Source organism: Chiloscyllium plagiosum, unplaced genomic scaffold, assembly GCF_037043375.1.
Source record: "Chiloscyllium plagiosum isolate Xiang-an unplaced genomic scaffold, Cpla_swu_hap1 HiC_scaffold_32, whole genome shotgun sequence".
In the NCBI taxonomy this organism is placed as follows: Eukaryota; Metazoa; Chordata; class Chondrichthyes; order Orectolobiformes; family Hemiscylliidae; genus Chiloscyllium; species Chiloscyllium plagiosum.
Window position 1 is genome coordinate 44,658,792 of NW_028270170.1, and position 27,626 is coordinate 44,686,417.

General features: G+C 46.6%; 1 protein-coding gene across 1 annotated transcript in view; it reads left to right on the forward strand.

Moving 5' to 3' along the window:
* The first annotated feature begins 1,811 nt into the window (after window positions 1-1,811).
* Window positions 1,812-27,626, forward strand: part of LOC122539685 (aquaporin FA-CHIP-like) — a 36,233-nt gene continuing 10,418 nt past the window's right edge. The window contains exons 1-3 of the mRNA XM_087977662.1: window positions 1,812-2,183; window positions 21,987-22,148; window positions 24,693-24,773. Coding sequence (XP_087833788.1) covers window positions 1,812-2,183; window positions 21,987-22,148; window positions 24,693-24,773 — 615 coding nt within the window. The remainder of the gene's footprint in view (window positions 2,184-21,986; window positions 22,149-24,692; window positions 24,774-27,626) is intronic.

Sequence of the window (27,626 nt, forward strand, 5' to 3'; positions counted from 1 at the left end):
CAGGCCCCACACCCCAATGAGTGTCAGGCCTCACACCCCAGTGAGCATCAGGCCCCACACCCCAATGAGTGTCAGGCCTCACACCCCAGTGAGCATCAGGCCCCACACCCCAGTGAGTGTCAGGCCCCACACCCTAATGAGTGTCAGGCCCCACACCCCAGTGAGTGTCAGGCCCCACACCCCAGTGTCAGGCCTCACACCCCAGTGAGCATCAGGCCCCACACCCCAGTGAGTGTCAGGCCCCACACCCCAATGAGTGTCAGGCCTCACACCCCAGTGAGCATCAGGCCCCACACCCCAATGAGTGTCAGGCCTCACACCCCAGTGAGCATCAGGCCCCACACCCCAGTGAGTGTCAGGCCCCACACCCCAGTGAGTGTCAGGCCCCACACCCCAGTGTCAGGCCTCACACCCCAGTGAGCATCAGGCCCCACACCCCAGTGAGTGTCAGGCCCCACACCCCAATGAGTGTCAGGCCTCACACCCCAGTGAGCATCAGGCCCCACACCCCAATGAGTGTCAGGCCTCACACCCCAGTGAGCATCAGGCCCCACACCCCAGTGAGTGTCAGGCCCCACACCCTAATGAGTGTCAGGCCCCACACCCTAATGAGTGTCAGGCCCCACACCCCAGTGAGTGTCAGGCCCCACACCCCAATGAGTGTCAGGCCTCACACCCCAATGAGTGTCAGGCCTCACACCCCAATGAGTGTCAGGCCTCACACCCCAGTGAGCATCAGGCCCCACACCCCAGTGAGTGTCAGGCCCCACACCCTAATGAGTGTCAGGCCCCACACCCTAATGAGTGTCAGGCCCCACACCCCAGTGAGTGTCAGGCCCCACACCTCAGTGTCAGGCCCCACACCCCAGTGAGTGTCAGGCACCACACCTCAGTGTCAGGCCTCACACCCCAGTGAGCATCAGGCTCCACACCCCAGTGAGCGTCAGGCCCCACACCCTAATGAGCGTCAGGCCCCACACCCCAGTGTCAGGCCCCACACCCCAGTGAGTGACAGGCCCCACACCCTAATGAGCGTCAGGCCCCACACCTCAGTGTCAGGCCCCACACCCCAGTGAGCGACAGGCCCCACACCCCAGTGTCAGGCCCCATACCCCAGTGAGCATCAAGCCCCACACTCCAGTGTCAGGCCCCATACCCCAGTGAGTGTCAGGCCCCACACCCCAGTGAGTGTCAGACCCCACACCTCAGTGTCAGGCCCCACACCCAACTGTCAGGCCTCACACCCCAGTGAGTGTCAGGTTCCACACCCCAATGTCAGGCCCCACACCCCAGTGAGCATCAGCCCCACACCCCAGTGAGTGTCAGGCCCCACACCCCAGTGTCAGGCCCCACACCCAGTAAGCATCAGCCCCACACCCCAGTGAGTGTCAGGCCCCACACCCCAGTGTCAGGCCCCACACCCCATTATCAGGCCCCACACCCCATTATCAGGCCCCACACCCCAGTGAGCGTCAGGTTTCCAAGTGGGAAGTATAGAAAACATTCTACTGAAATATGAAGAATCTATGGGTAACATCACAGGATGTGTCACTTCAAATTGTTGACAGAAAAACAGAAAATCAATGTCATTGGTAATCTCAGCTCTCGTTGTAAGCTTCACCGTTTTGGAAGATCCTCACCAACAGCAAATCATAAACTGCAAGTGGAAAAATACCAGAAAGATTTTGTTTGAGTCCTTCAACCACTGACCTTTAGGTTATCCCCCTGTAAGTGGGCCCCTCCTCAGCAGCCAGCTACAAATAGTCAGAATTGGAGTTCTGTCCTCATTGCTCAATAGCCACAGCTCTGAGATGAAGCAGCTAAAGGAAGAACTGCAGAGTGAGTCATTCTGGAGAGCTCTGACTGCTGAATTCCTGGGTACTGCAGCCTTTGTATTCTCCAGTGTGGGCTGTGCTCTGCCCTGGACTGGAAACAGCCCTAGCACTCTGCAGATAGCTTTGGGCTTTGGTCTAGGAGTGACCACTGTCTCTGTGTTCACACAGGGAGTGAGTGGGGGCCAGCTCAACCCTGCTGTCAGCTTTGCTTTGTTCCTCAGTCTGCGAATTAGCCCACTTCGGGCTGTACTGTACATGGCTATGCAAGGGCTGGGGGCAATCACAGCGTGCGCCCTACTCTACGCACTTACACCGCAAGATATCCGTGGAGAGCTGGGACTTAACAAGGTAAGTGAGCAGCCATAGATAAGGAGATACACATGTTCCCACATACTGACAGATCTTGTCACTAATCAGCTCCCAGTTCCAACTCTCAAATTGAACTTGGAATAGCCCTGAAACCCAACTCCTAACACTAATTAGTAGCAGCTCAGAAACCTAACTAATAACAGTTCCCTAACTTAGCTCGTGACAGCTCTAACCCATCTAACTAGTCACAGTTCCCTACCAGAACTTGTGGTAGTTCTCAATAAGAAGTTGAGACAGCAGTAAAAAGTAACTGATAATTGCTCTCATCTCCAAACAATACCAGCTCCAATGTGAAACGAAGAACTACAAGATCATAAGAGGCGGGAGCAGAAATGGATCATTTGGCCCATTGAGTCTGCTCATGGCTGATCTGATCATTCCTTTTTTCACTCTTAACCCCATAACCTTTAATCCCTTAATGATCAGAACTCTGTTTACTTCAGTTTTGATTTAATGACCCGGTTTCAACAGCCTCCTGTAGGAAAGAATGCCACTCATTGCCAACTAGAAATCTAACGAGTAAAAGCTCTTTTCCCCAGACAAGTAACTGTTCTCATCACTAACGAGTATCAGCTCTTGATCCCAATTAGTAATAGCTCTGATTACCTAAGAGTAATTGTTTTGATCCCTGTTCTCAATCCCAACTAGTCACAGCTCTCAACTCCATCTCATGATAAGCCCTGTAAAGAAAGGCGACTGACTGTCCAGAATCTGGGATGCAATGTCAAAGCACGGTGGCACAGTGGTTAGCACTGCTGCCTCACAGTGCCAGAGATCCGGGTTCAATTCCTGCCTCAGGTGACTGTGTGGAGTTTGTACATTCCCCCCTTGTCTGCGTGGGTTTCTTTCGGGTGCTCCGCTGTCCTCCTACAGTCCAAAAAATGTGCAGGTTAGGTGAATTGGCCATGCTAAATTGTCCATGTTAGGTGAATGGGTGGGTGGCGGGTCGGTGTGGACTTGTTGGGCTGAAGGGCCTGTTTCCACGCTGTAAGTAATCTAAAGATGGTGACTGTCATTCAGCAGATCACAAAGACTGAGGGAAGGGAAGGGAAGAAGGAGAGCCAAAAGGACAGAATGGGAAGAGAAGGGATTGGCAGTTGTTTTACTGATGAAAACCAAGTTTTAGTGCTCAAAGTGTTTATGCTAAAACATTGTTGAATCACAGAATGATAGGATACCAAATAAGGCCATTTGGCCCATTTTAGCTGTGCTATGTGATTGGGTTATTAATCACACCATCTTCTTCTCCAAAACTCTGTAATTTTGTCCTTCCAAGTATTTAACCTGGTTTTCATTTAAATATAACTTTAATATCTGCTTTCACTGTGTTAGAGAGTGCATTCCTGATTACTTGTTGAGTAAAATGTGTTTCCTTAAGATTGGTTCCTCTGACAGTCACCTGACAGACATTTCTTCTGTCACTGGGAAAATATTTTGCATGTTTACCCTATCAAATACCACAACAAAACCTGTTCCACGAGGTGACTATTCCAGGTTTCTGTAGTATTCCATAGAATGGACCCCTCTTCTTCCTGGTTACCAATCCAATCAATCTTCTGTGCACTGTCTCCAAATATTGACATTACCTCTAAATATGTGGTGGTCTGAATTGCAACCCATATTCCAGCTGAGATCTGATCAGTTTTCGGTTGAATTTTCCCCTCCCTGTGTGACAAGAGTAGTGACTACATCGGGTGAAAATGAGAAAATCTGATTCTCCAGTCAAGAATAACAATAGATAGAACAATAGAACAATACAGCGCAGAACAGGCCCTTCGGCCCTCGATGTTGCGCCGACCCGTGAACTATTTTCAGCTCGTCCCACTATACTATTCCATCATCATCCATGTGCTTATCCAAGGATTGTTTAAATCTCTCTGAGTAAAGAACCTGCCTCTGACATCTGTCTTAAATCTATCACCCCTCAATTTGTAGTTATGCCCCCTTGTACTAGCTGACATCATCATCCTAGCAAAAGACTTTCACTGTCTACTCTATCTAATCCTCTGATCATCTTCTATATCTCTATCAAATCCCCTCTTAGCCTTCTTCTTTCCAATGAGAACAGACCCAAGTCTCTCAACCTTTCCTCATAAGACCTTCCCTCCAGACCAGGCAACATCCTGGTAAATCTCCTCTGCACCTTTTCCAATGCTTCCACATCCTTCCCGAAATATGGGGACCAAAACTGTACACAATATTCCAAGTGTGGCCATTTTGTATAGTTGCAGCATAGTATTGTGGCTCTGAAACTCAATCCCTCTACAAATGAAACCTAACACACTGTTTGCCTTCTTAACAGCACTATCAACATGGGTGGCAATTTTCAGGGATCTATATACATGTACTCCAAGATCTCGCTGCACATCCACGTTACCAAGAACTTTTCCATTGACCCAGTACTCTGCCTTCCTGTTATTCTTCCCAAAGCGTATCACCTCACATTTAGCTGCATTGATCTCCATTTGCCACCTCTCAGCCCAATCCTGCAGTTTATCCAAGTCCCCTCCTGCAACCTATAACACTGTTCCACACTGTCCACTACTCCACCGACTTTAGTATCATCTGCAAATTTACTAATCCAGGCTAAATATTTTCCATCAACCACCACTTGCTGCCTTCTTTCAGAAAGCTAGTTTCTAATCCAAACTGCTAAATCACCCTCAATCCTATCCCTCTGCATTTTCTCCAATACTCTACAATGTGGAACTTTATCAAAGGCTTTACTGAAGTCCATGGAAACCACGTCAACTGCCCTACCCTCATCTACATGCTTGGTCACCTTCTCAAAACATTCATTGAGGTTTGTGAGACACGACCTGCCTTTGACGAAACCATGTTGACTATCTGAAATCAAATTGTTGCTTGCTAGATGATTATAAATGTAATCTCTTATAATCCTTTCCAAAACCTTTCCTACAACAGAAGTAAGGCTTACTGGTCTATAATTACCTGTGTCATCTCTACTGCCCTTCTTGAACAAGGGCACAACATTTGCAATCCTCCAGTCCTCTGGTACTAAACCTGTAGACAATGATGACTGAAATATCAAAGCCAATGGCTCTGCTATCTCCTCCCTAGCTTCCGAGAGAATCCTCGGATAGATCCCATCCGGCCCAGGGGACTTGTCTACTTTCACTCCTTCTAGAATTGATAGCACCTGTTCGTAACTAATCTTGATCTTTTCTAGTCTAATATCTCATAACTCATTCTTCTCCTCTATAATATTCTCCTTTTCCTGAGTGAAAACTGATGAGAAATATTCGTTTAGCACCTCTCCGATCATCACAGGGTCCACACTCAACTTCCCACTTCTGTCTTTGACTGGCCCTATTCCTACCTTAATCATCCTTTTATTCCTCACATACCTATTATTCTATTTGCTAAAGACTGCTCGTGTCCTCTTTTTGCTCTTCTTAACTCTGTCTTTAAATCCTTCCTATCTGATCTGTAACTCTCCATCGCCTCATCTGAACCATCTTGCCTCATCAACACATTAGCCTCCTTCTTCTGCTTAACAAGAGATGCAATTGTTGTAGTAAACCCTGGTTTCCTTATCTTATTGCTTCCTCCCTGCCTGACAGGGACATACCTATCAAGAACACGCAGTATCTGTTCCTTAAGCCAGCTCCACATTTCCATTGTCTGCATCCCTCACATTTTGCTACTCCATTCTATGCATCCTAATTCCTGCCTAATCGCATTTTAATTGCCCTTGCCCATCGGTAACTCTTGACCTGTGGCATGTACCTATCCCATTCCATTGCTCAGCTAAACATAACTGAATTATGGTCATTCTCTCCAAAGTGCTCACCTACAACTAAATCAAATACCTGGCCTGGTTCATTACCAAGCACCAGATCCAGTGTGGCCTCCCCTCTTGTCAGCCCTTTGACATACTGTGTCAGGAAACCCTCCTTTACACATTGGACAAAAACTGATCCATCTGACTTACTAAAGTTATAGCATTTCCAGTCAATGTTAGGGAAGTTAAAGTCCCCCATAATGACCACCCTATTCCTGTCACTCCTACCCAGAATAAATTTACCAATCCTCTCTTCCCCCTCCCTGGAACTCTGTGGAGGCCTATAAAAAACTCCAAGCAGTGTGACCTCTCCTCTCCTGTTTCTAACCTCAGCCCATACTACCTCAGTAGACGAGTCCTCATCAAAAGTTCTCTCAGCCACCATTACTCTATCCTTGACTAACAAGGCGATGCTCCCCCCTTTTACTGCCTTGACTGTTCTTAATGAAAGATCTATACTCTGGAACCTGCAACATCCATTCCTCACCCTGCTCAATCCATGTCTCCGAAATGGCCACAACATCGAAGTCCCAGGTACCTATCCATGCTGCAAGCTCACCTACCTTATTTCGGATACTTCTTGCATTGAAGTAGACACACTTCAAACCACTTCGCTGTCTGCCAGCACGTTCCTGAGACCCTGAAATACTGTCCCTGTCCTCCCTACTCTCATCCTCCTGTGCACTGTAACTACACCTCAGGGTCCCATCCCCCTACTGAGCTAGTTTAAACCCACTTGAATAGCACCAGCAAATTTCCCACCCAGGATATTAGTACCCCTCTGGTTCAAGTGAAGACCGTCCTGCTTGTACAGGTCCCACCTTCCCCAGAATGAGCCCCAATTATCCAAGAACCTGAAACCCTCCCTCCTGCACCAACCTTGCAGCCACGTGTTTAGCTGATATCTCTCCCTATTCCTTGCCTCCTATCACGTGTCACGGGTAACAAACCAGAGATAACAACTCTGTTTGTTCTAGCTCTCAGCTTCCACCCTAGCTCCCTGAAATCCTGCCTTACATCCCTATCCCTCTTTCTACCTATGTCGTTGGTCCCTACATGGACAATGACTTGAGGCTGGTCACCCTCTCCCTTCAGGACCCCAAAGATACAATCCGAGACATAACAGACCCTGGCACCTGGGAGGCAACACACCAACCGTGAGTCTCGTTCATTCTCAACAAACCTTCTATCTGACCTTCTAACTATTTAGTCCCCAGTGACCAACATTCTCCTCCTTTCCCCCCTTCCCTTCTGTGCAACAGGGACAGGCTTTGTGCCAGAGACCTGGGCCCCACTGTATACCCCTGGTAAGTCGTCCCCCTCAACAGTATCCAAAACAGTATACATGTTTTTCAGGGGAACGACTACAGGGGAAACCTCCACTGACTGTTTTAGAACATAGAACATAGAAACATACAGCACAGTCCAAAGATGTGCGGGTCAGGTGAATTGGCCATGCTAAATTGCCCGTAGTGTAAGGTAAGGTGTAAATGTAAGGGTATGGGTGGGTTGCGCTTCAGCGGGGCGGTGTGGACTTGTTAGGCCGAAGAGCCTGTTTCCACACTGTAAGTAATCTAATCTAATCTAATCTAATCAGAACAGGTCCTTAGGCCCACGATGTTGTGCCGAGACTTAATCCTAATGTAAAATATAGTAACTTAACCTACGCACCCCTCAACTCACTGCTATCTATGTGCATGTCCAGCAGTTGCTTAAATGTCCCCAATGACTGCTTCTACAGCACCACTGGCAACGCATTCCATGCATTCACAACTCTCTGTGTAAAGTACCTACCTCTGATGTCTCCTTTATACCTTCCTCCTAATATCTTAAAACTATGACTTCTCGTACCAGTCAATCTGGCCCTGGGGAATAGTCTCTGGCTATTGACTCTATCTATTCCTCTCATTATTTTGTACACCTCGATCAGGTCTTCTCTCTTCCTCCTTCTCTCCAGAGGAAAAGTCCGAGCTTATTCAACCTCTCTTCATAAGGCAAGCCCTCCAGTCCAGGCAGCATCCTGGTAAACCTTCTTTGCACTCTCTCCAAATCCTCTGTATCTTTCCTATAGTAGGGCGACCAGAACTGGACACAATATTCCAAATGTGGTCTCACCAGGGACTTGTAGAGCTGCAGCAAAACCTCACGGCTCTTAAACTCGATCCTCCTGTTAATGAAAGCCAAAATACCATATGCTTTCTTAACAACTTTCTTTATGGGCGGCACAGTGGCACAGTGGTTAGCACTGCTGCCTCACAGCGCCAGAGACCTGGGTTCAATTCCCGCCTCAGGTGACTGACTGTGTGGAGTTTGCACGTTCTCCCCTTGTCTGCGTGGGTTTCCTCCGGGTGCTCCGGTTTCCTCCCACAGTCCAAAGGTGTGCAGGTCAGGTGAATTGGCCATGCTAAATTTCCCGTAGTGTTAGGTATGGGTGGGTTGCGCTTCGGCGGGTCGGTGTGGACTTGTTGGGGCCGAAAGGCCTGTTTCTACACTGTAATCTAATCTAATCTAATCTAATCTAATCTAACCCTATCCACTTGGGTGGCAACTTTGAGGGATCTATGTACTTGCACACCCAGATCCCTCTGTTCCTCCACACTGCCAAGAATCCTGTCTTTAATCCTATATTCAGCATTCGGGTTCGATCTTCCAAAATACATCACTTCGCATTTATCCAGGTTGACCTCCATCTGCCATTTCTCAGCCCAGCTCTGCATCCTGTCTATGTTGCACTGCAACCTGCAGTAGCCCTCGATACTATCAACGACACCTTCAACCTTTGTGTCATCTGCAAATTTACTAACTCACCCCTCAACTTCCTCATCCAAGTTATTTATAAAAACTACAAAGAGCAGTGGACCATGAACAGTGCCCTGTGGGACCCCACTCAACACTGTCCTCCAGGCAGAATACTTTCCATTTACAACCACTCTCTGCCTTCTGTCAACCAACCAATTCTGAATCCAGATAGCCAAATCTCCCTGTATCCCATACTTCCTTACTTTATGAATGAGCCTACCATGGGGAACCCTATCAAATACCTTGCTGAAATCCATATACACCACATCCACTGCTCGACTGTTGTCGACGTGTCTTGACACCTCCTCAAAGAACTCCCCCTTTGAACAGTCACCCAGCTTTCTTCGTGCCTAGGAGTAACTACTTCCCTGAAACTCTTATCTATCACAGCCTCTGCATCCCGAATGATTCGAAGTTCATCCAGCTCCCACTCCAGTTCCCTAACACGGTCTTGGAGGAGCGAGAGTTGGGTGCATTTCCTGCAGATATACTTGGATGGGACATTAATGGCATCCCTCACCTCAAACATCATGCAGGAGGAACATTGCTCTCCCTGCACTGCCACCCCTGCTAGTCCCCTTATCACAAAGTAAATAAGAAGAGACACTTACCTGATGTGTCCCTGGTCTTTAAGGTTAGAAGAGATGGTTGGGTCAGAGGCCCTACAAAGGTAGGGTCTCGGGTTTAGAAAACACTGACTTATATAGGTGGATGGAAATAAAAATAAGAAGTCCCTCCTTTCCCAGAAACCTCTGCTCTCTGATTTCAAATATAAAAGCTCAAATCAGTGACTCACCGCTCCCGGCAGGCCCCTGTCCCAAGCTCTTCGAGTTGCTGCTGCCGCTGAAAAATAGAAATAACTCACGAATTTCCCCTCAAACCTGAAAAGGCAAGGTCAGAATCACCCCTTTAAGTGGTGATGTTCCATGTATTTGCATCTCAGTAAAACACAAGTCATCATATTAGCATTGTCCGTCCAATTTTCCTTTCCTCCATCAAGAAGCTCAACAGTGCAAAAACTCGACAGCTAAAACAGAGCTGGTTATTTGTCCCACCAGGAGCTGTTGTAGCTGATAGAATGCCCGTGTGGACTTATCCAAGGGCAAGGCCAGAAATGACAGGCCCTGCAGCTGCTGCTGGCTCAGGTACAGTTGGCTGTGTTCCAGTCTCCAACCACAACCTGGGTATGGGGCCCTCAAGAACACTGGGTCTTACTGGGCCTTGATGTAACCCCACAGCCATTCAAAATTTTTTTACATGGAACTGCTTCTTCTGCACAGAAGCCTCTGTGATCTATGGACTCAATTCTTCCTGCACCTTTCATCCTCACAACTCGGCTTCAGCAATCACTAAACTGACCACTTCACCATGCCTGCGCTCAGAACAGCACAGGCACCTCTTCAGTGTTTCAGCCATCTCCTTTGCAGCTAAGGGGTATGATTAGTTTTTAAGTGCACGTGATATACCTGTATGCTGCCAGTCTCTGCACTTTAGCCTGCTTTTCGGCACAGAGAGAGAGAGAGAAGCAGCTTCTAGTGGTAGGGAGCATTTATCAGTAAATGTGTTAGACAGAGGTGTAGTCCTGTTCTCTACTTCCTCCCCCCCCCCCCCCCCCACCTCAGTCAAAGCAAAACGTTCAGAGACACAGAGTAGTTTTACCTCCTTCATCTTTATTCCATGTTATAGAGGGAGAGAGAACGATCACCCATTAGCACAGAGACATGAGTTCACGGTCTTCTCTGGAACAGCAGTTTTGCAATGAACTATATAGTCATTTCACAGGGAGGAGCATTGAGTGACCATTATGATCAGCGAGTGTCAGTAGTAAAGATTAAGCCAGCTGCTGTTACACAATGAATAACTGACTTCACATAATGAATACTTTTCACCTTGTTAAACTGACCTCACATACTGAATGTTACCTCATCTTGTTAAATGGCTCTACTTAATGACTGCTTTTCCACCTTGTTAACCCATTACTCTTACCTGCATCCCATTGTTAACTGTAAGTTCTTCTCAGATCTGAGTCATGCTCAGCTGAACCCCTTGTTTCCCAAAATCAGAACCTAACTCTTTCCCTGCCTGCTAAGGAGGACCTGAACCTCAAATCAACCCACCCCAGGGGACTCTAACCCCAGTTACTGCGGAGAGGGTTCAAACCACAATCACACCCACTCCAAGGAACTCTAACCCCAGTACTACACAGAAGGCTCGAACCTCAACCACACCCACCCCAAGGGACTCGAACCCCAGTACTACGCAAAGGGCTCAAAACTCAACCAAACCCAGCCCAGGGGATTCGAACGCAAGTACCGCACAGAGGACTCAAGCCTCAACCCAAACCCACCCGAGGGGACTCTAACCCCAATACCATGCAGAGGCCTCAAACCTCAACTCAAACCCACCCGAGGGGACTCTAACCCCAATACCATGCAGAGGCCTCAAACCTCAACCCAAACCCACTGAGGGGACTCTAACCCCAATACCATGAATACCATGCAGAGGACCCAAACCTCAATCACAACCCCCCCACCCCAGGGTACTTTATCCCCAGTACCATGAAAAGGATTTGAATCTCAACCCAAACTCACCCCAAGGGACTCTAACTCCAGTACCACACAGAGGACTCAAACCTCAACCCAAACCCACCTCAGGGGACTCTAACCCCAGTATCACACAGAGGACTTGAACTTCAATCACACCCCCAAACCCACCCCAGGAGACTCGAACCCCAGTACCGCGCAGAGGATTCGAACCTCAATCTCACCCTGCACTGCAGCGCAGAGGACACGAACCTCTGCCTGCCATGCACTTGTGAAACTGTGTCTCTCAGCTGAACTAATTACCGTTCGAGCAATCTGTAGAATAGAGAACGATCAAGCGAGGGAACCATCTCCAGCACATAGGAATATTGAGAGGGACCAATGTTTAAAATCTTACCTTGTGGGCCCATCCATCTCAAGACACCAGTGTTCCAGGCGATCACTGACACCATCTGATCATAACTATTTGTTTAGATCCTGCCGACTGCGCCAATATTGTCGTTCCAGTTTCCCCCCTCAGTCAATGCAAAATGCACAGGGACACAGTATGGTTTTACCTCCTTCATCTTTATTCCGGGCCCTGGAGGGAGAGAGAACGATTGTCCATGTGCACAGGGATATGAGTTCTCGGTCTTCTCTTTGGAACAGCAGATTTTTAATGAACTATATAGTCATTCTAAAGGGAGGAGCATCCAGATAAGGCAACATACATATTAATTAAGTGACCATTACAATCAATGAGTGTCAATAGTAAAGATTAAGCCATTTGCTGTTACACAATGAATAATGGTCTTCACATAATGAATACTTTTCACCTTGTTAAACTGACTACACATACTGAATGTTACCTCATCTTGTTAAATGGCTCTACATAATGACTGTTTTTCAACCTTGTTAACCCATTACCCTAGCTTCCAGTACCCATTGTTAACTATAAGTTCTTATCTGATCTGAGTCATGCTCAGCTGAACCTCTTGTTTCACAAAACCCAGAACTTAACTCTTTCCGTACCTGCTTAGGAGAATTCTACACATTCTCAGAGGGTGGATATGTTGACCTGTGGAAATGTGCTACATCAACTTCAGACTTCAGCATATGCCAGCATCTTCCACAGTAAATTATAATGTATGAAGATCAAATGGTAAGGGTTAGTGGGGTGAGAGTGGACTAGTCAGTCAAAAGATTTGATCCTACCTGAGTCCAGGAATCCATGTCCTTGCAGCGTGGGCATAGGGCCACAGGCAATCCTGTAGATCAAACGTACACTGTGCTGGGATTACAGAGAGGCCATGTGGGAGGTTATTGAGGAATAAGGGCCTTGGTCAGTAATATGGATTAAATAATGGTCCGTGGAGTTCTAGACAAAGTAGGAAACCCAAGTCTGGGGGCAGCTCACCATGTTGGGGGGCAATTGCAGATGGAATTTGAGGGTGGCACGGTGGCAGGGGGCAGCACGGTGGCACAGTGGTTAGCACTGCTGCCTCACAGCACCAGAGACCCGGGTTCAATTCCCGCCTCAGGCGACTGACTGTGTGGAGTTTGCACGTTCTCCCCGTGTCTGCGTGGGTTTCCTCCGGGTGCTCCGGTTTCCTCCCACAATCCAAAAATGTGCAGGTTAGGTGAATTGGCCATGCTAAATTGCCCCTAGTTTTAGGTGAAGGGGTAAATGTAGGGGAAGGGGTCTGGGTGGGTTGCGCTTCGGCGGGTCGGTGTGGACTTGTTGGGCCAAAGGGCCTGTTTCCACGCTGTAATCTAATGTAAAGAAAAAGTCTAAAGAATGTGGCCTCGTCATGAACAGGAGGCTCTTGGGAGATCCAGCAAGGTGGATTCAAACAGGTTACCCTACCGTCTAAATGGGGAGGAGGGGGAGACAACAAGGGAACTCCTGATGAAGAGCTTATGCTCAAAGCGTCAACTCTCCTGCTCCTCGGATGTTGCCTGGCCAGCTGAGCTTTTCCAGCACCACACTCTCTACAACACTATTAATGTGCTTTACCAGCACCACACTTTTAGACTCTGATCTCCAGCATCTGCAGTCCTCACTCTCTCCTAGCATTGTAGAGAGTCAACCGAAACAAAGGGAAGCTGAAAGAACATTGGGCCAGGAATAGCAACAGAAAAAAGCCTAGAAAGGATGGGAGGAAAAACATTCCTCACAGACAGAGCTTGCAAATCACTCACAAAAAAACTGAGTTGGAGCCTGACAACTGCACAACAGCTTCACAACATGGTTACAACCCTAAGACAGTGAATGGAGTCAATTATTGTTTCTTTCTTTGCGAACAGAGTTACCAATTGTAAGGCAACTGCAGCCATCATGCCTCCAATGATTACATTTTGTGATCTACCTTCAACATGCATTTCTTCATGAGGTCAATAATCACTAAGGCTGGATTTATCATTAAAACCCCCACTAGGTGGAGCATTGAGTGAACATGGGCAGCAATACAGCCTGTGCGACCTCACTGCAACAGCTGCTTGTAACATTCATGACGCTGTCCATGTATTCACAAGAGAAGGTGGAGGGGGGAGTTGTGAAGGGATATATCCCTGACTGGAGATGTGCAACCAATGGTGTTCCACAAGGAGCAGCACTGGGGTTCATATTGTTTGTAATATATGGTTGAAAATGTTCAAAAATCCAATTCAAAAGTTTACAGGTGACATGAAACTTGGTGGAGTTATGGATAATGAGGAAGGTTATCAAAGGATGCAACAGGATGTAGATCAGTTGGAAAGTTGGGCAGATTGAGTTTAATCCAGACAATTGAGCGAGGTGTTGAACTTTGGGAGATTAAATGTAAGAGGAAAGTATACAGTAAATGGCAGGGCCCTTAGGAGTATTCATATACAAAGGGATCTTAGGGTGTAACTCCATAGCTCCCTGAAAGGGGCAACACCAATGAATAAGGTGATAAAGAAGGTAAACAGCAAGTTTATCTTCACTGCTTGGAGCATTGAGTATAAAAGTTGGCAAGTCATGTGGCAGCTGCAAAAACTTTACTTAGATTGCACTTGGAGTATTGTGTGCAGTTCTGGTCACCAGACCATAGGTAGGATTTGTAGGCTTTGGACAGGATGTAGAAGAGCTGTACCAGGATGTTGCCTGAATTGGAGTGCATTTGCTATAAGGAGAGGTTGAACAAAGAAGGATTGTTTTCACTGGAACACTGGAAGCTGAGGGGCGACCGGGTAGGGTGGGTACCTTCTTTCTTCTTCCCAGGGTGGAAATGTCAAATACTAGGGGGCAGAGGTTTAGAGAGAGAGGGGAGAAGTTTAAAGAAAGCTTGCAAGACTCAGAGGGTGTGCTGCCAGTACAGGTGCGAGAAGCAGGTAAAATAACAATTTTCAACAGATATTTTGGACAGACACATGAACAGGCAGAGAATAGAGGGATTTGGATCATGTGCAGGCAGATGGATTTAGTTTAGAATGATATAATGGTCAGCACAGACATGGTGGGCCTAAGAGTCTGTTCCTGTGCTGGACTGTTCTATGTTCCATGAGACAAGCTCATGGCATCAGTACCTCACCACGGACACTTCGCCTCCCACTTTCCCTCTTCATTCAGCTCCCTGATCCTATTAGCTGCTTGATTCAGCGATTCCCAGAAAGACCCGCAACCTCAAAATCAATCACCTGTCTTTCTGAGAATATGAATGGCAAAGAAATACGAAACCAGAGGTCCAATCCAATGCTGAGAATGTGCTTACAGAATAATGTATTAGCAAATAAAGAGATTATCTTTTCATTATTCGTTCATAGAATGTGGGCATCATTCCTAATTGCCCAGACAAAGATACTAGTGGGATGACTTCTTGAACCACTGGCACCCACAATACAGTTAGGGAGGGAGTTTCATGATTTTGATCCAGCGACACAGAAGGAAGGACAGTGTATTTCCAAGTCAGGATGGTGATTGGTTCAGAGGTGAGCTTGCAGCTGGTGGTGGTCCCATGTATTTATTCCCTTGGCCTTTGTAGACAAGCAGGAGGCTGGAGGAACACAGCAAACCAGGCAGCATCAGGAGAGACAGGCAGGAGGCTGGGAGAACACAGCAAACCAGGCAGCATCAGGAGGGACAGGCAGGAGGCTGGGAGAACACAGCAAGCCAGGCAGCATCAGGAGGGACAGGCAGGAGGCTGGGGGAACACAGCAAGCCAGGCAGCATCAGGAGGGACAGGCAGGAGGCTGGGAGAACACAGCAAGCCAGGCAGCATCAGGAGGGACAGGCAGGAGGCTGGGAGAACACAGCAAGCCAGGCAGCATCAGGAGGGACAGGCAGGAGGCTGGGAGAACACAGCAAACCAGGCAGCATCAGGAGGGACAGGCAGGAGGCTGGGAGAACACAGCAAGCCAGGCAGCATCAGGAGGGACAGGCAGGAGGCTGGGAGAACACAGCAAGCCAGGCAGCATCAGGAGGGACAGGCAGGAGGCTGGGAGAACACAGCAAACCAGGCAGCATCAGGAGAGACAGGCAGGAGGCTGGGGGAACACAGCAAGCCAGGCAGCATCAGGAGGGACAGGCAGGAGGCTGGGAGAACACAGCAAGCCAGGCAGCATCAGGAGGGACAGGCAGGAGGCTGGGAGAACACAGCAAGCCAGGCAGCATCAGGAGGGACAGGCAGGAGGCTGGGGGAACACAGCAAGCCAGGCAGCATCAGGAGGGACAGGCAGGAGGCTGGGAGAACACAGCAAGCCAGGCAGCATCAGGAGAGACAGGCAGGAGGCTGGGAGAACACAGCAAGCCAGGCAGCATCAGGAGGGACAGGCAGGAGGCTGGGAGAACACAACATACCCTTCGCAGGAGGTGGAGAAGGGTTATACCCAAACAATGGACTTCGCTATGTCTGATGCTCTGACTTTGCTGTATTCTTCCAGCCTTCTGCTTGTCTACCTTGGAATCCAGCATCTGCAGTTTTGTTGTCCCTTGTCCTTCGCGCTCGTATAGGTCATATATTTGAAAGATGCCGGGGAAAGATCCTTGGTGAAGTACTGCAGTGCACCTTTGTCACTGGTAAATGCTGCTGCCTGTCTGCATCAGTAGAGAGAGTGATCGTTAATGCTAGTGAGGAAATATTGCTAATCAAGTGAGCCTCTGGCCTGGATGGTGTTGAGCTTCTTGTCTGTTATAAAGTCATAGCTCTACAGTATAGAAAAGGCCCTTTGGCTTATTGAGACTGCACTGGTCAAAAACAATCTCCTAACTATTCTAATTCCACCTTCAGCATTTGACCGATAGGCATGTATGCCTTGACATTAGAAGTCCACATCTAAATACTTAGAGTCATAGAGATATACATTATGGAAACTGACCCTTTGGTCCAACCCATCCATGCCAACCAGATATCCCAACTCAATCTAGTCCCACCTGCCAGCACCCGGCCCATATCCCTCCAAACCCTTCCTATTCATATACCCATCCAAATGCCTCTTAAATGTTGCAATTGTACTAGCCTCCACTACTTCCTCTGGTAGCTCATTCCATACATGTACCACCCTCTGTATGAAAATACTGTCCCTTAGGCTTTTTTATATCTTTCCCCTCTCACCCTAAACCTATGCCCTCTTGTTCTGGTCTCCCCAACCCCAGGGAAAAGATTTTGTCTATTTATCCTATCCATGCCCCTCATGATTTGGTCAACCTCTATAAGATCACCCTCCAGCTTCCAACGCTCCAGGGAAAACAGCCCCATCCTGTTCAGCCTCTTCCTATAGCACAAATCCTCCAACCCTGGCAACATCCTTGTAAATCTTTTCTGAACCCTTTCAAGTTTCACAATATCTTTCTGATAGGAAGGAAACGAGAAATGCACGCAATATTCCAACAATGGCCTAACCAATGTCCTGTACAGCCGCAACATGACCTCCCAACTCCTGTACTGAATACTCTGACCAATAAAGGAAACCATACCAAATGCCTTCTTCACTATCCTACCTGTGACTCCACTTTCAAGGAGCTATGAACCTGCACTCCAAGGTGTCTTTGTTCAGCAACACTCTCTAGGACCTTACCATTAAGTGCTGCTAAGATTTGCTTTCCCAAAATGCAGCACCTCGCATTTATCTGAATTAAACTCCATCTGCCACTTCTCAGCCCATTGGCCCATCTGATCAAAATCCTGTTGTAATCTGAGGTAACATTCTTTGCTGTCCACTACACCTCCAATTTTGGTGTCATCTGCAAACTTACTAATTATACCTCTTATGCTCACATCCAAATTATTTAGATAAATGACAAAAAGTAGAGGGCCCAGCACCGATCCTTGTGGCTCTCCACTGGTCACAGGCGTCCAGTCCGAAAAACAACCCTCTACCACCACCCTCTGTCTTCTACCTTTGAGCCAGTTCTGTATCCAAATGGCTAGTTCCCCCTGTATTCCATGAGGTCTAACCTTGCTAACCAGCCTCCCATGGGGAACTTTGTTGAACACCTTACTGAAGTCCATATAGATCACATCTACCGCTCTGCCCTCATCAATCCTCTTTGTTACTTCTTCAAAAAACTCAATCAAGTTTGTGAGATGTGATTTCCCACGCACAAAGCCATGTTGACTATCCCTAATCAGTCCTTGCTTTTCCAAATACATGTACATCCAGTCCCTCAGGATTCCATCCAACAACATGCCCACCACTGACATCAGGCTCACTGGTCTATACTCCCCTGGCTTGTCCTTACCACCTCTCTTACCTGGGTTTCTGGTTCTACCATCCTTACAGGCTGTGAATTGCAGATTCCTGCAGTTGATTATTAATGCGCTGGAATTTGAAGCTAGAAAAAAAATAGAATATCTGATTATTTAATTTCCTTTAAGGAAGGAAATCTACCATCTAACCAGTCTGGCCTACATTTAACTACAGGCCCTTGTGATTGACTCTTAACTACCTCCTGATGTGGCCCAGCATCTCGGCCAATTGTAACAAACCTCTGACTGCTATTACCTCAGGCAACTAGGGACAATAAATGCTAGTGACACACATAGACGCATCCAGTTCAGAAGAGGTCTTTCAGCATAACAAATCTGGACCAACAAAAAAACCCAATATCTATCTTCACTTATGGTGGTATAGTGGCTCAGTGGTTAGCACTGCTGCCTCACAGCACCAGGGACCTGGGTTCAATTCCAGCCACAGACTGTGTGGAGTTTACACATTCTCCCTCTGTCTGCGTGGGTTTCCTCCGGGTGCTCCGGTTTCCTCCCACAGTCCAAAGATTTGTAATTTAGGGGGATTGGCCATGCTAAATTTCCATAGTCTATTAGAGTGGTGCTGGAAAAGCACAGCAGTTCAGGGAGCATCCGAGGAGCAGTAAAATCGACATTTTGGGCAAATGCCCTTCATCAGGCTTTTGCCCGAAACGTCGATTTTACTGTTTCTCGGATGCTCCTTGAATTGCTGGTCTTTTCCAGCACCACTCTAATCTAGACTCTGGTTTCCAGTAAATGGAGTCATTGTTTTTACCTAACTTGTCCATAGTGTCTAGGCTAGTCATGGGAAATGCAGGGTTACTGGCATAAGGTAGGGGAATGAGTCTGAGTGGGATGCTCTTTCAAGGGTTGGTGTGGGCCTGTTGGCCAAATGGCCTGTTCCCACACCATATGGATTTTATGTTCTACACTAATTCCACTTTCCACTTGGCCAATAAGTTTTAATATTATGACATTCCAAGTGCTCATCCACATATCTTTAAAGTTTATGAGGCAGAAGTTTAGGCCACCATTACACACATGAAGACTGAAAACAATGCAGCAGAGACCTTCAAACTTGAAGGAGCACAGCTTAACCATCATCTCTGAAATAACTCTATCACCGAGACTCCTTTGTTCACATGTGGAGAGTCCTGGACACTGATGCAGCTTCCTCAGAGCCAGCTCTCAGAGTGAACAGGATGTCTGACATTCCTGTTCTCTTTTTTTTTCTTCCCCCACACTACCGCCTAACTGCGGTAGTCTTATTTTTTTCCCCGGCACCCATGGTGTGTGTGTGCAGGTGACATTCCTGTTCTTTTTCTTTTTTTTTCTCTTTTTTTTCCTGTTTTTTTTCTTTTATTCCCTGTTTTTCTTTCTTTTTTCTTCCCACACTACTGCCTAACTGCGGTAGTGCTTATTTTTTCCCCCAGCACCCATGGTGTGTGTGTGTGCAGGTGTGAGACACATGAGAGACACAAAGTGCACAAATCTTTATTCGATTTCCACAACCAGGAAGATAGGAAAACACCCGGGTGGCCAGTGACAAGCAGTGCCCTTCACATCAAAGGGAATGCTGTGTGATCAAAACAGTGAAGGGGAGGGTAGGAACTAAATCAAAATAGAGTTGGAGGGGGAAATAATGCACTCCACTCCCTGCAGCGCCCACCTCTCCCTGAACAATATTTTTTTTTCTTTTCTTTTTTTTTCCAATTAAACCTGTTGGACTATAACCTGGTGATGTGTGATTTTTAACTGTTTTTTTTAATATATTTTAACCCCCACACTACCGCCTAACTGCGGTAGTGCTTATTTTTTCCCCAGCACCCATGTTGTGTGTGTGTGCTGGTGTGAGACACAGTGAAAGACACAAAGTGCACGAATCTTTATTCAATTTCCACCACCAGGAAGACAGGAAACACCCGAGTGGCCAGTGACAAGCAGTGCCCTTCACATCAAAGGGCAATGCTGTGTGATCAAACAGTGAAGGGGAGGGTAGGGATTTAACTTTTTTTTCACAAAGTGCACGAATCTTTATTCAATTTCCACCACCAGGAAGATAGGAAAACACCCGGGTGGCCAGACATTCCTGTTCTTTTTTTCTCAATTTAACCCCCACACTACCACCTAAGTGTGGTAGTGCTTATTTTTTTCCCCAGCACCCATGGTATGTGTGTATAGTGTGAGACACAGTGAAAGACACAAAGTGCACGAATCTTTATTCAAGTTCCACCACCAGGAAGATAGGAAAACACCTGGGTGGCCAGACATTCCTGTTCTTCTTTTTTTTTGTAGGGACACTCCTCTTTATTTTTCTTTAAAATTTAACCCCCACACTACCACCTAAGTGCGGCATTGCTTATTTTTTCCCCAGCACCCATGGTGTGTGTGTATACGTGTGAGACACAGTGAAAGACACAAAGTGCACGAATCTTTATTCAAGTTCCACCACCAGGAAGATAGGAAAACACCTGGCTGGCCAGACATTCCTGTTCTTATCTGACTGCTGGGCCTCCCTGACTGGGAGATTAACAGCCCCCATCAGGGAAATGATATTCTATGATATCCACCTGGCTGACCTCATTACAATCACCACTCCCCTCCCATTCTGAATCTGAGGAGGTAGGCCGGTTCTTTTTTTTGTTCCTCTGGGGTGTTTTAGCACCCCGTCAGGTTCTTCCAACTCTGCCTCTGGTATGGGCAGTGTGTAATACACAGTAGCTCCTATCTTGTGCCTGGAGTGTCTCAGAAGAAATTCAGTCTCTTCTTCAGAGACACTGAGGCAGTGACACCTGCTGTGTCCATCTCAGATTCAAAGTTATCTTCAACACTTGATGGAAACGGAGAGCCCATGTGTTCTGGAACAGTCAGAGAAGCTATTGAGAAGCCAGCACATTTTGTTCCCGCACTGTTTGCGAGTTTGCAGCTTTCATATGGTCCACATGCTTGTTCAGGACTGTCACACCGATGGAACTTTATACGTCCCATGCAGGGTTATTCCCATGGTTCCTACACCAAACTTGAAGTAAATGGCCTCAGCCCCACCATGGGACTGGTTCAATCCTCACACCGGATTGTCATTTTGCGGTCTTCCCTCAACCCACACCAAATTGCTTAATGTTTGCAGAATTTTCCATACCCCTTCAACCTAGGATTTCTTGCTTCCAGGATTACCAGACCACTCCTCCCCCAGAATACTTTACTTTAGGCTTAATGCCATTTCAGCACCAAGTGTGATCAGTCATAGTGATTGGTGAGCTATGTGTGAGCACTGCCCACTGAAATCTTTGTGAATTTCAGGCCTGCCAATGGCTGTTATCAGCATCTATACATTGTTTACTCATTCTATCTGATACCTGGTCATTTACACAATGATTACACAATGGTTAGCAGAGAAATTCTGGAAGGAATGGTATCAATATTGAAAATGGATGATGTGAAGAGGTCAAATTGGGGTGAATAGACCGTAGACGATTAAATAGTATTTTCATTGACAATAATAACCCCAAGTCCCAACCTACAACACAGTCAGCACTGTTTCTCTGCTTGGCATTCCAAGTTGACAAATTTCAATTAATTATTCATTCCTGGGATGTGAGCATGATTTACAAGTTCTGAGTTAATTGTCCATCTCTACCTGCCATTGAAGTGAGCAGCTTTCTTGAAGCATTGAAGTCCATAATGAGTTGGGACACCCACCATGCTGTATAGGAGGGAACACCAGGATTTTGACCCAGCAACAGAGAAAGAACAACGATGTATTTCCAGGTCAAGAATTCGAATAGCTTGGTGGGGGGTGGGGAACTTGAAGGTGATAGTGCACCCACATATTTGCTGCTCTTGTTCTTCTGGATCATGAGCTGCTAAAAATTGTTTGAAAACTTCTGAAGCCATGAAAATTGTTGTTTAAATCTCAATATTTTTCTAACTGCTATCATTTACTCTACAGCCTTCCTCAGGAGTAACTCAGATCCAGGCCCTGGGAGTGGAAATCATTGTCACCTTCCAGCTTGTCATGTGTGTATTAACCATATCACACCAGGAAAACAACTTTGAAGGGTCTGCACACGTGGCCCTTGGAGTATCTGTGACCCTTGGACATTTAGTGGCAGTAAGAATTATATATATATTCTGTTTTTAATCTTGACAGAGTCACAGTTGATTTTTGTGAATGGAATGTTTAGTTTCTCAATTCAACCAGCACGGTACAACAAACCCTTGGCATGATGCAGCCAGGGCAGAGAACAGACTGCGGAGAATATGACCCTGGGCAGCTCCAATGTGGGTAGAACACAGCAATGGGTGTTACACACACCCCACACAAACAGAAATTGCTGGACAAATTGCTGTTACATGATTAAACTCTCGGAAGCATGGGAAATTAATAAGGGGGACGTTTGTTCCTTTGAATTTGTGACAGTCATAAAAATGAGTGTTTTATATCTGAATGTTTTATTAATTTGCAATGTGGGTTTCTGTCTGTACTACCCTCAGGCAGTGAGTTCCAGGTGCCCAACATCTGCTGTGGCAAATGTCCTCTCTAACTCCCCTCTAATTGTTCTACTTTCTTCCCTGGTTAGTGACCTCGCGAAGGGAAGTAACTTCTTCCTGTCCATTGTATCCATCAGAATTATGTCACTTCAATTAAATCTCCCATCAGCCTACTGTATACCAAAGAAAATATTCCTAACCGAACACTCTTTCGTCATTGCTGAAATTCTCTATTCTTGGCAACATCCTAGCAAGCCTTCTCTATACTCTCTCCATTTCTGATCACATACTTCATATGACATAGTGAACTGAACAAAGCACTCCAACTGTCATCTGACACATCTTTTATATAATTCCAGTCCAACTTGCATCCCGTGTGCCTTCCTGTCATCTTACCGACCTGTCCTGCTAACCTCAGGGATTTGTGGACCAGCACATGAGAATTTCCTGCTCCTCACACTTCATCGAATCCCTACAGTGTGGAAACAGGCCATTTAGCCCAACAAATCCACATCCCATCCAGACCCATTCCCCTATCCTATTACTCTACATTTATCCCTGACTAACGCACCAAACCTTCACACCCTGAACAATCTGGGCAGTTTAGCATGGCCAATTCACCTAACCCACACAACCTGGACTGTGGGAGGAAACGGGAGCACCCAGAAGAAACCCACACAGACATGGAGAGAATGTGCAAACTCCACATAGACAGTCGCCCAAGGCTGGAATTGAACCTGGGTCCCTAGCGCTGTGAGGCAGCAGTGCTAGCCACTGTGCCATTCGTTAGAGTCCCTTCTCAGAATTTGACCATTTATTGGGAATTTCTTTGTCTTGATTTTCCTTCCCAAATGCATTGCCTCACAGTTCTCTGGATTGGATTCTACCTGGTGATTTTCTACTCACCTAATAACGCCACCAATATTTTGGAGAAGTATTTCCCGAATTATCCTGGATACCACCTGGTACACGGAAATATAAACACAGGGAAAGGTTTGAAAATTTGAGGCCATTTCCATAGTTATGGAGGAATGGGAATTTGAGCAATAGATATGTGATGACAGATAGAAGCAGACGGCTTCAGTGTTGGTGGCCTAAGAGCACAGAGCTCCAAGGATAGGCTAAGGTTTAGGGTAAAGGACATGAGAAACTTTATCACAAGGAGTCACAGGTAAAGAATATAGACTTAGAGGAAGCTGAAGACCATTGATGTCATCCTGTCCCTGCTGTTCTTAAACCCCTCCCGGAGCCAACCCTGCCCAGAGCCCCACCCCAGATTAGCACTGCTCAGCCACTGTACCACCCCCTGATAACGAGGAGAAAGTGAGGTCTGCAGGTGCTGGAGATCAGAGCTGAAAATGTGTTGCTGGAAAAGCGCAGCAGGTCAGGCAGCATCCAGGGAACAGGAGAATCGACATTTTGGCCATTCCTGAAGAAGGGCTTATGCCCGAAATGTCGATTCTCCTGTTCCCTGGATGCTGCCTGACCTGCTGCGCTTTTCCAGCAACACATTTTCACCCCCTGATAACCTCTGGCATAGTTCTTCCCCACCACCAGAAAAGCCCCATCAAGATACAATCCCTTCCCTGCCAGGCACAACCCTACTCAGAAACAAAAACAGAAGTTGCTGTAGAAGCTCAGCACGTCTGGCAGCACCCGGGGAGAGAAATCTGAGTTTGTTAACCTCAGTCCAGTGACCCTTCCTTAGCCCTACTCAGGCGCTGACCCTTAGACATCACCTGTCCTTGCAGGACAGCTCTGTCCAGGAACAACTGTGCACCTGACAAATCTCTCATCAGCATTCTTCACTTTAAACAATTCATCTTGTGTTATTCCAGGCTTCCCCAGAGTTAAGGCTCATCATTCAATTTGCTGCCTGAAGAGTGATTTGTTTCCATCTGCCTTTGAACCTCATGATCCTAGTTGTGAAAACTCTGTTGGAAATGCCTGAGTCGTTCGAATGCACAAATTTTTCATTTATCCAAGGCTCCAGTTTCTGCTCCATTAATTGCAAAAATCCTTTTAAAACACAGGATTTAAGCTCCTTTAGCACAAGAATGCAATCTGGATCTGGTATAGTACAGATTTCTCTTAAAATGTCTCTGTGTTCTGGCCTGTCAAAGGTCTGGTAGTCCCTCACTCTGCTGTTGTACACTGTTTGCAGATTGGATTTACTGGGTGCAGCATGAATCCTGCTCGATCCTTGGGGTCAGCTGTCATTACAACAAACTTCAGCCAACATTGGGTAAGTGAAGTGTCTTCAGCCTCAGCCCAGCCCAGCCCAATCATTCCTTCATTAAGATGTGAATTAAACATGAGGGTGGAAACTGCACTGTTTCACAGATCAGCACAATTGGTGAAAACATTACTGTCCATTAGTTCCACCTCATAGGCTTATAGGTGTTCACATCACAGAAGGCCATTCAGTGTCTGCACCAATCAATAAAGATCTGACTAACTAATCCCTTTTTCCAGTTTTTGGCCCATATCCCAAAACACAATGGGTACCAGACTGCCATCACTCTCTGAGTGAAATAATTTCTTCTCTACTCTCCTCTTAGCCTTCTGCCTGTTACCTTAAATCCACATCCTCTGGATAGTAACCACTCTACTAATGGAAAAAATGTCTTTCTATCGACCATGTTAATGACTCACATAATTGTATACACCTCTATCAACCTTTGTTGCTCCAATGAAAACAACCTCATCCTATTCAATCTTCTCTATAACTCAGACTCTCCATTCCATGCAGCATCCTGATAAATATTCTCTGCATCCTCAACTGCAACCAATCCGTGCTATAATGTGGTAACCAGAATCGCACACAATACTTCAGTTGTGGCCTAACCAGGTCTAAAATAGTATTCTTCTTATAGTTATAGAGCATGGAAACAGACCCTACAGTTCAACACATCTGCATCAATCAGAAATCCGAAATTAATCTAGTCCTATTTGTCACCATTTGACCCATATCCCTCTAAACCTTTCCTGTTCATATGCCCATCCAGATGCCTTTTAAATGTTGTAATTGTACCAGCCCCCACCACTTCATCTGCCAGCTCATATCAAACACGCACCACCCTCTGTGTGAAAAAGATGCCCCTTAGGTCCATTTTAAGTCTTTCCCCTCTCACCCTAAATCTATGCCCTCTAGTTCTGGACTTGCCCACCTCAGGGCTGCCAACTTCATCAAAGACCCATCCCACCCTGATAATATTCTCCTACAACCTCTTCTGTCAGGCAGGAGATACAGAAGCTTGAACACATGCACCAACAGGTTCAGGAACAGCTTCTTTCCCTGCAATTATTAAACTGATGAATGGATTCTCTAACTTCAAATAATGTCAGTCTTGCTTTTGTGCCTCTCCTGTTTAGTAATCTGAATGCCTCACTCTGAGTAAGCACCCTTTGATCTCTGTGCTCTTATTTGCTATGATCTGCCTGCACTGCTCACAAAACAAAGCTTTTCATTGTATTTAGGTACACGTGACTACAACAAATTAAATTAAATAAAATCAAATCAAGCCAGTATCTGGCAGTGACCTTTGTTTGGGATAATTCCTCTCGCTCCCCATAATAATGTATTGTCCTCTATCATGATCTGGTCCAGAAAGGTTTCAGTTCTGGTTGGGATGGTCCTTTGGTTTGCTTCATCACCACCAGCTGGTTTAGTTTTGCCAGGACCAGATCTGTTTGTATCCACAGTTGGATATTGTCAGTGGTATCCAGAAAGTTTAAAACAGAACAGACTCTCCCAGTGGAGGCACTACCAATAGAGTATCTGCCAACAAGAGGTGGCTCAAGGCATCAGCTTTTGCTCCTTGGCCTCCCAGATATTGATCCAACTTGTAATTGTATGCCCTTAGAATAAGAGCCACCCCCCCCACCCCCCGCAACTGAATTCAACCTGAAGCATTGGGTAGAACTGCCTTGCCCTCTTTGAGTTACCCTAGCAGGGGTTTGTGGTCTGTTACAATTTTACATCCCTAAAGGTATTGGTAGAACTTCCTCATGCTAAAGATGACTGCCAAACTTTCCTTCGTTATCTGGGCATTTTTGCGCTCTGCATCAGCCAAAGTCCAGGAAGCCTACACTATTGAGTGTTCCTCTCCATTGGGCCACCGGTAAGCCAACACTACCTTGATACCATACGGGGAGGCATGCATGTCAGCACCAGATCTCGCTTGGGATCGTAGTGTACCAGCACCTTAGACCTTGATAGTTAGAACATAGAACATAGAACAATACAGCGCAGTACAGGCCCTTTGGCCCTCGATGTTGCACCGATCCAAGCCCACCTAACCTATACTAACCCACTATCCTCCATATACCTATCCAATGCCCGCTTAAATGCCCATAAAGAGGGAGAGTCCACCACTGCTACTGGCAGGGCATTCCATGAACTTACGACTTACTTCTTCACTTCTGTAAAGGCTACATCTTAGCTACGAGGCCATTTTGAAGGATGACCCCTTTTCAGAAGCAGATGTAAAGGGAGCCAGAATGGAGGCCAGGTTTACATATTAATTTTTCATAAGTGTTTACCATATCCAAGGAAATCGTCTGCTCCAGTACGTATGTGGAATTGGTGCTCATTTGGTCACCCTCATTTTATATTCCAATGGGTGTAACCCAATCTTGTCAACTCTGTAGCGTGGGTATGTCACCTTGGGGTGCCCAGAACACACAGCCTGAAGCATACACCTGCATTAGAGAAACATCTCATGACTATGTCTAAGTTCTCTTTAGTAGCCTTCCCTGTTACTAGCATGTCATTCAGATAAATGGTTACCTGGGGTAGACCTTGTAAAAAGGTCTTCATCTGCTGAACAATTGCAAGGGCTGATGGTACCCCAGATGGCAGTCCCGTATGTTGGTACAAATCCTTATGGTTATTAGTTGAAGCATACTTCTAGGAATCCTCACTTAACCACAACTGTAAGTACACAAGGCTCATGCCTCCCTTCCTGAAGCATTGATCCCATGCCAGCTTTCTGTATAAGTCCTCTACACAGGAGAGTGGGTTTTTATCCAGCTGCCAGGAGTAGCTTCTCACTTGTTTAAACTCCAACCAATAGCGAACTAACCCATCGAGCTT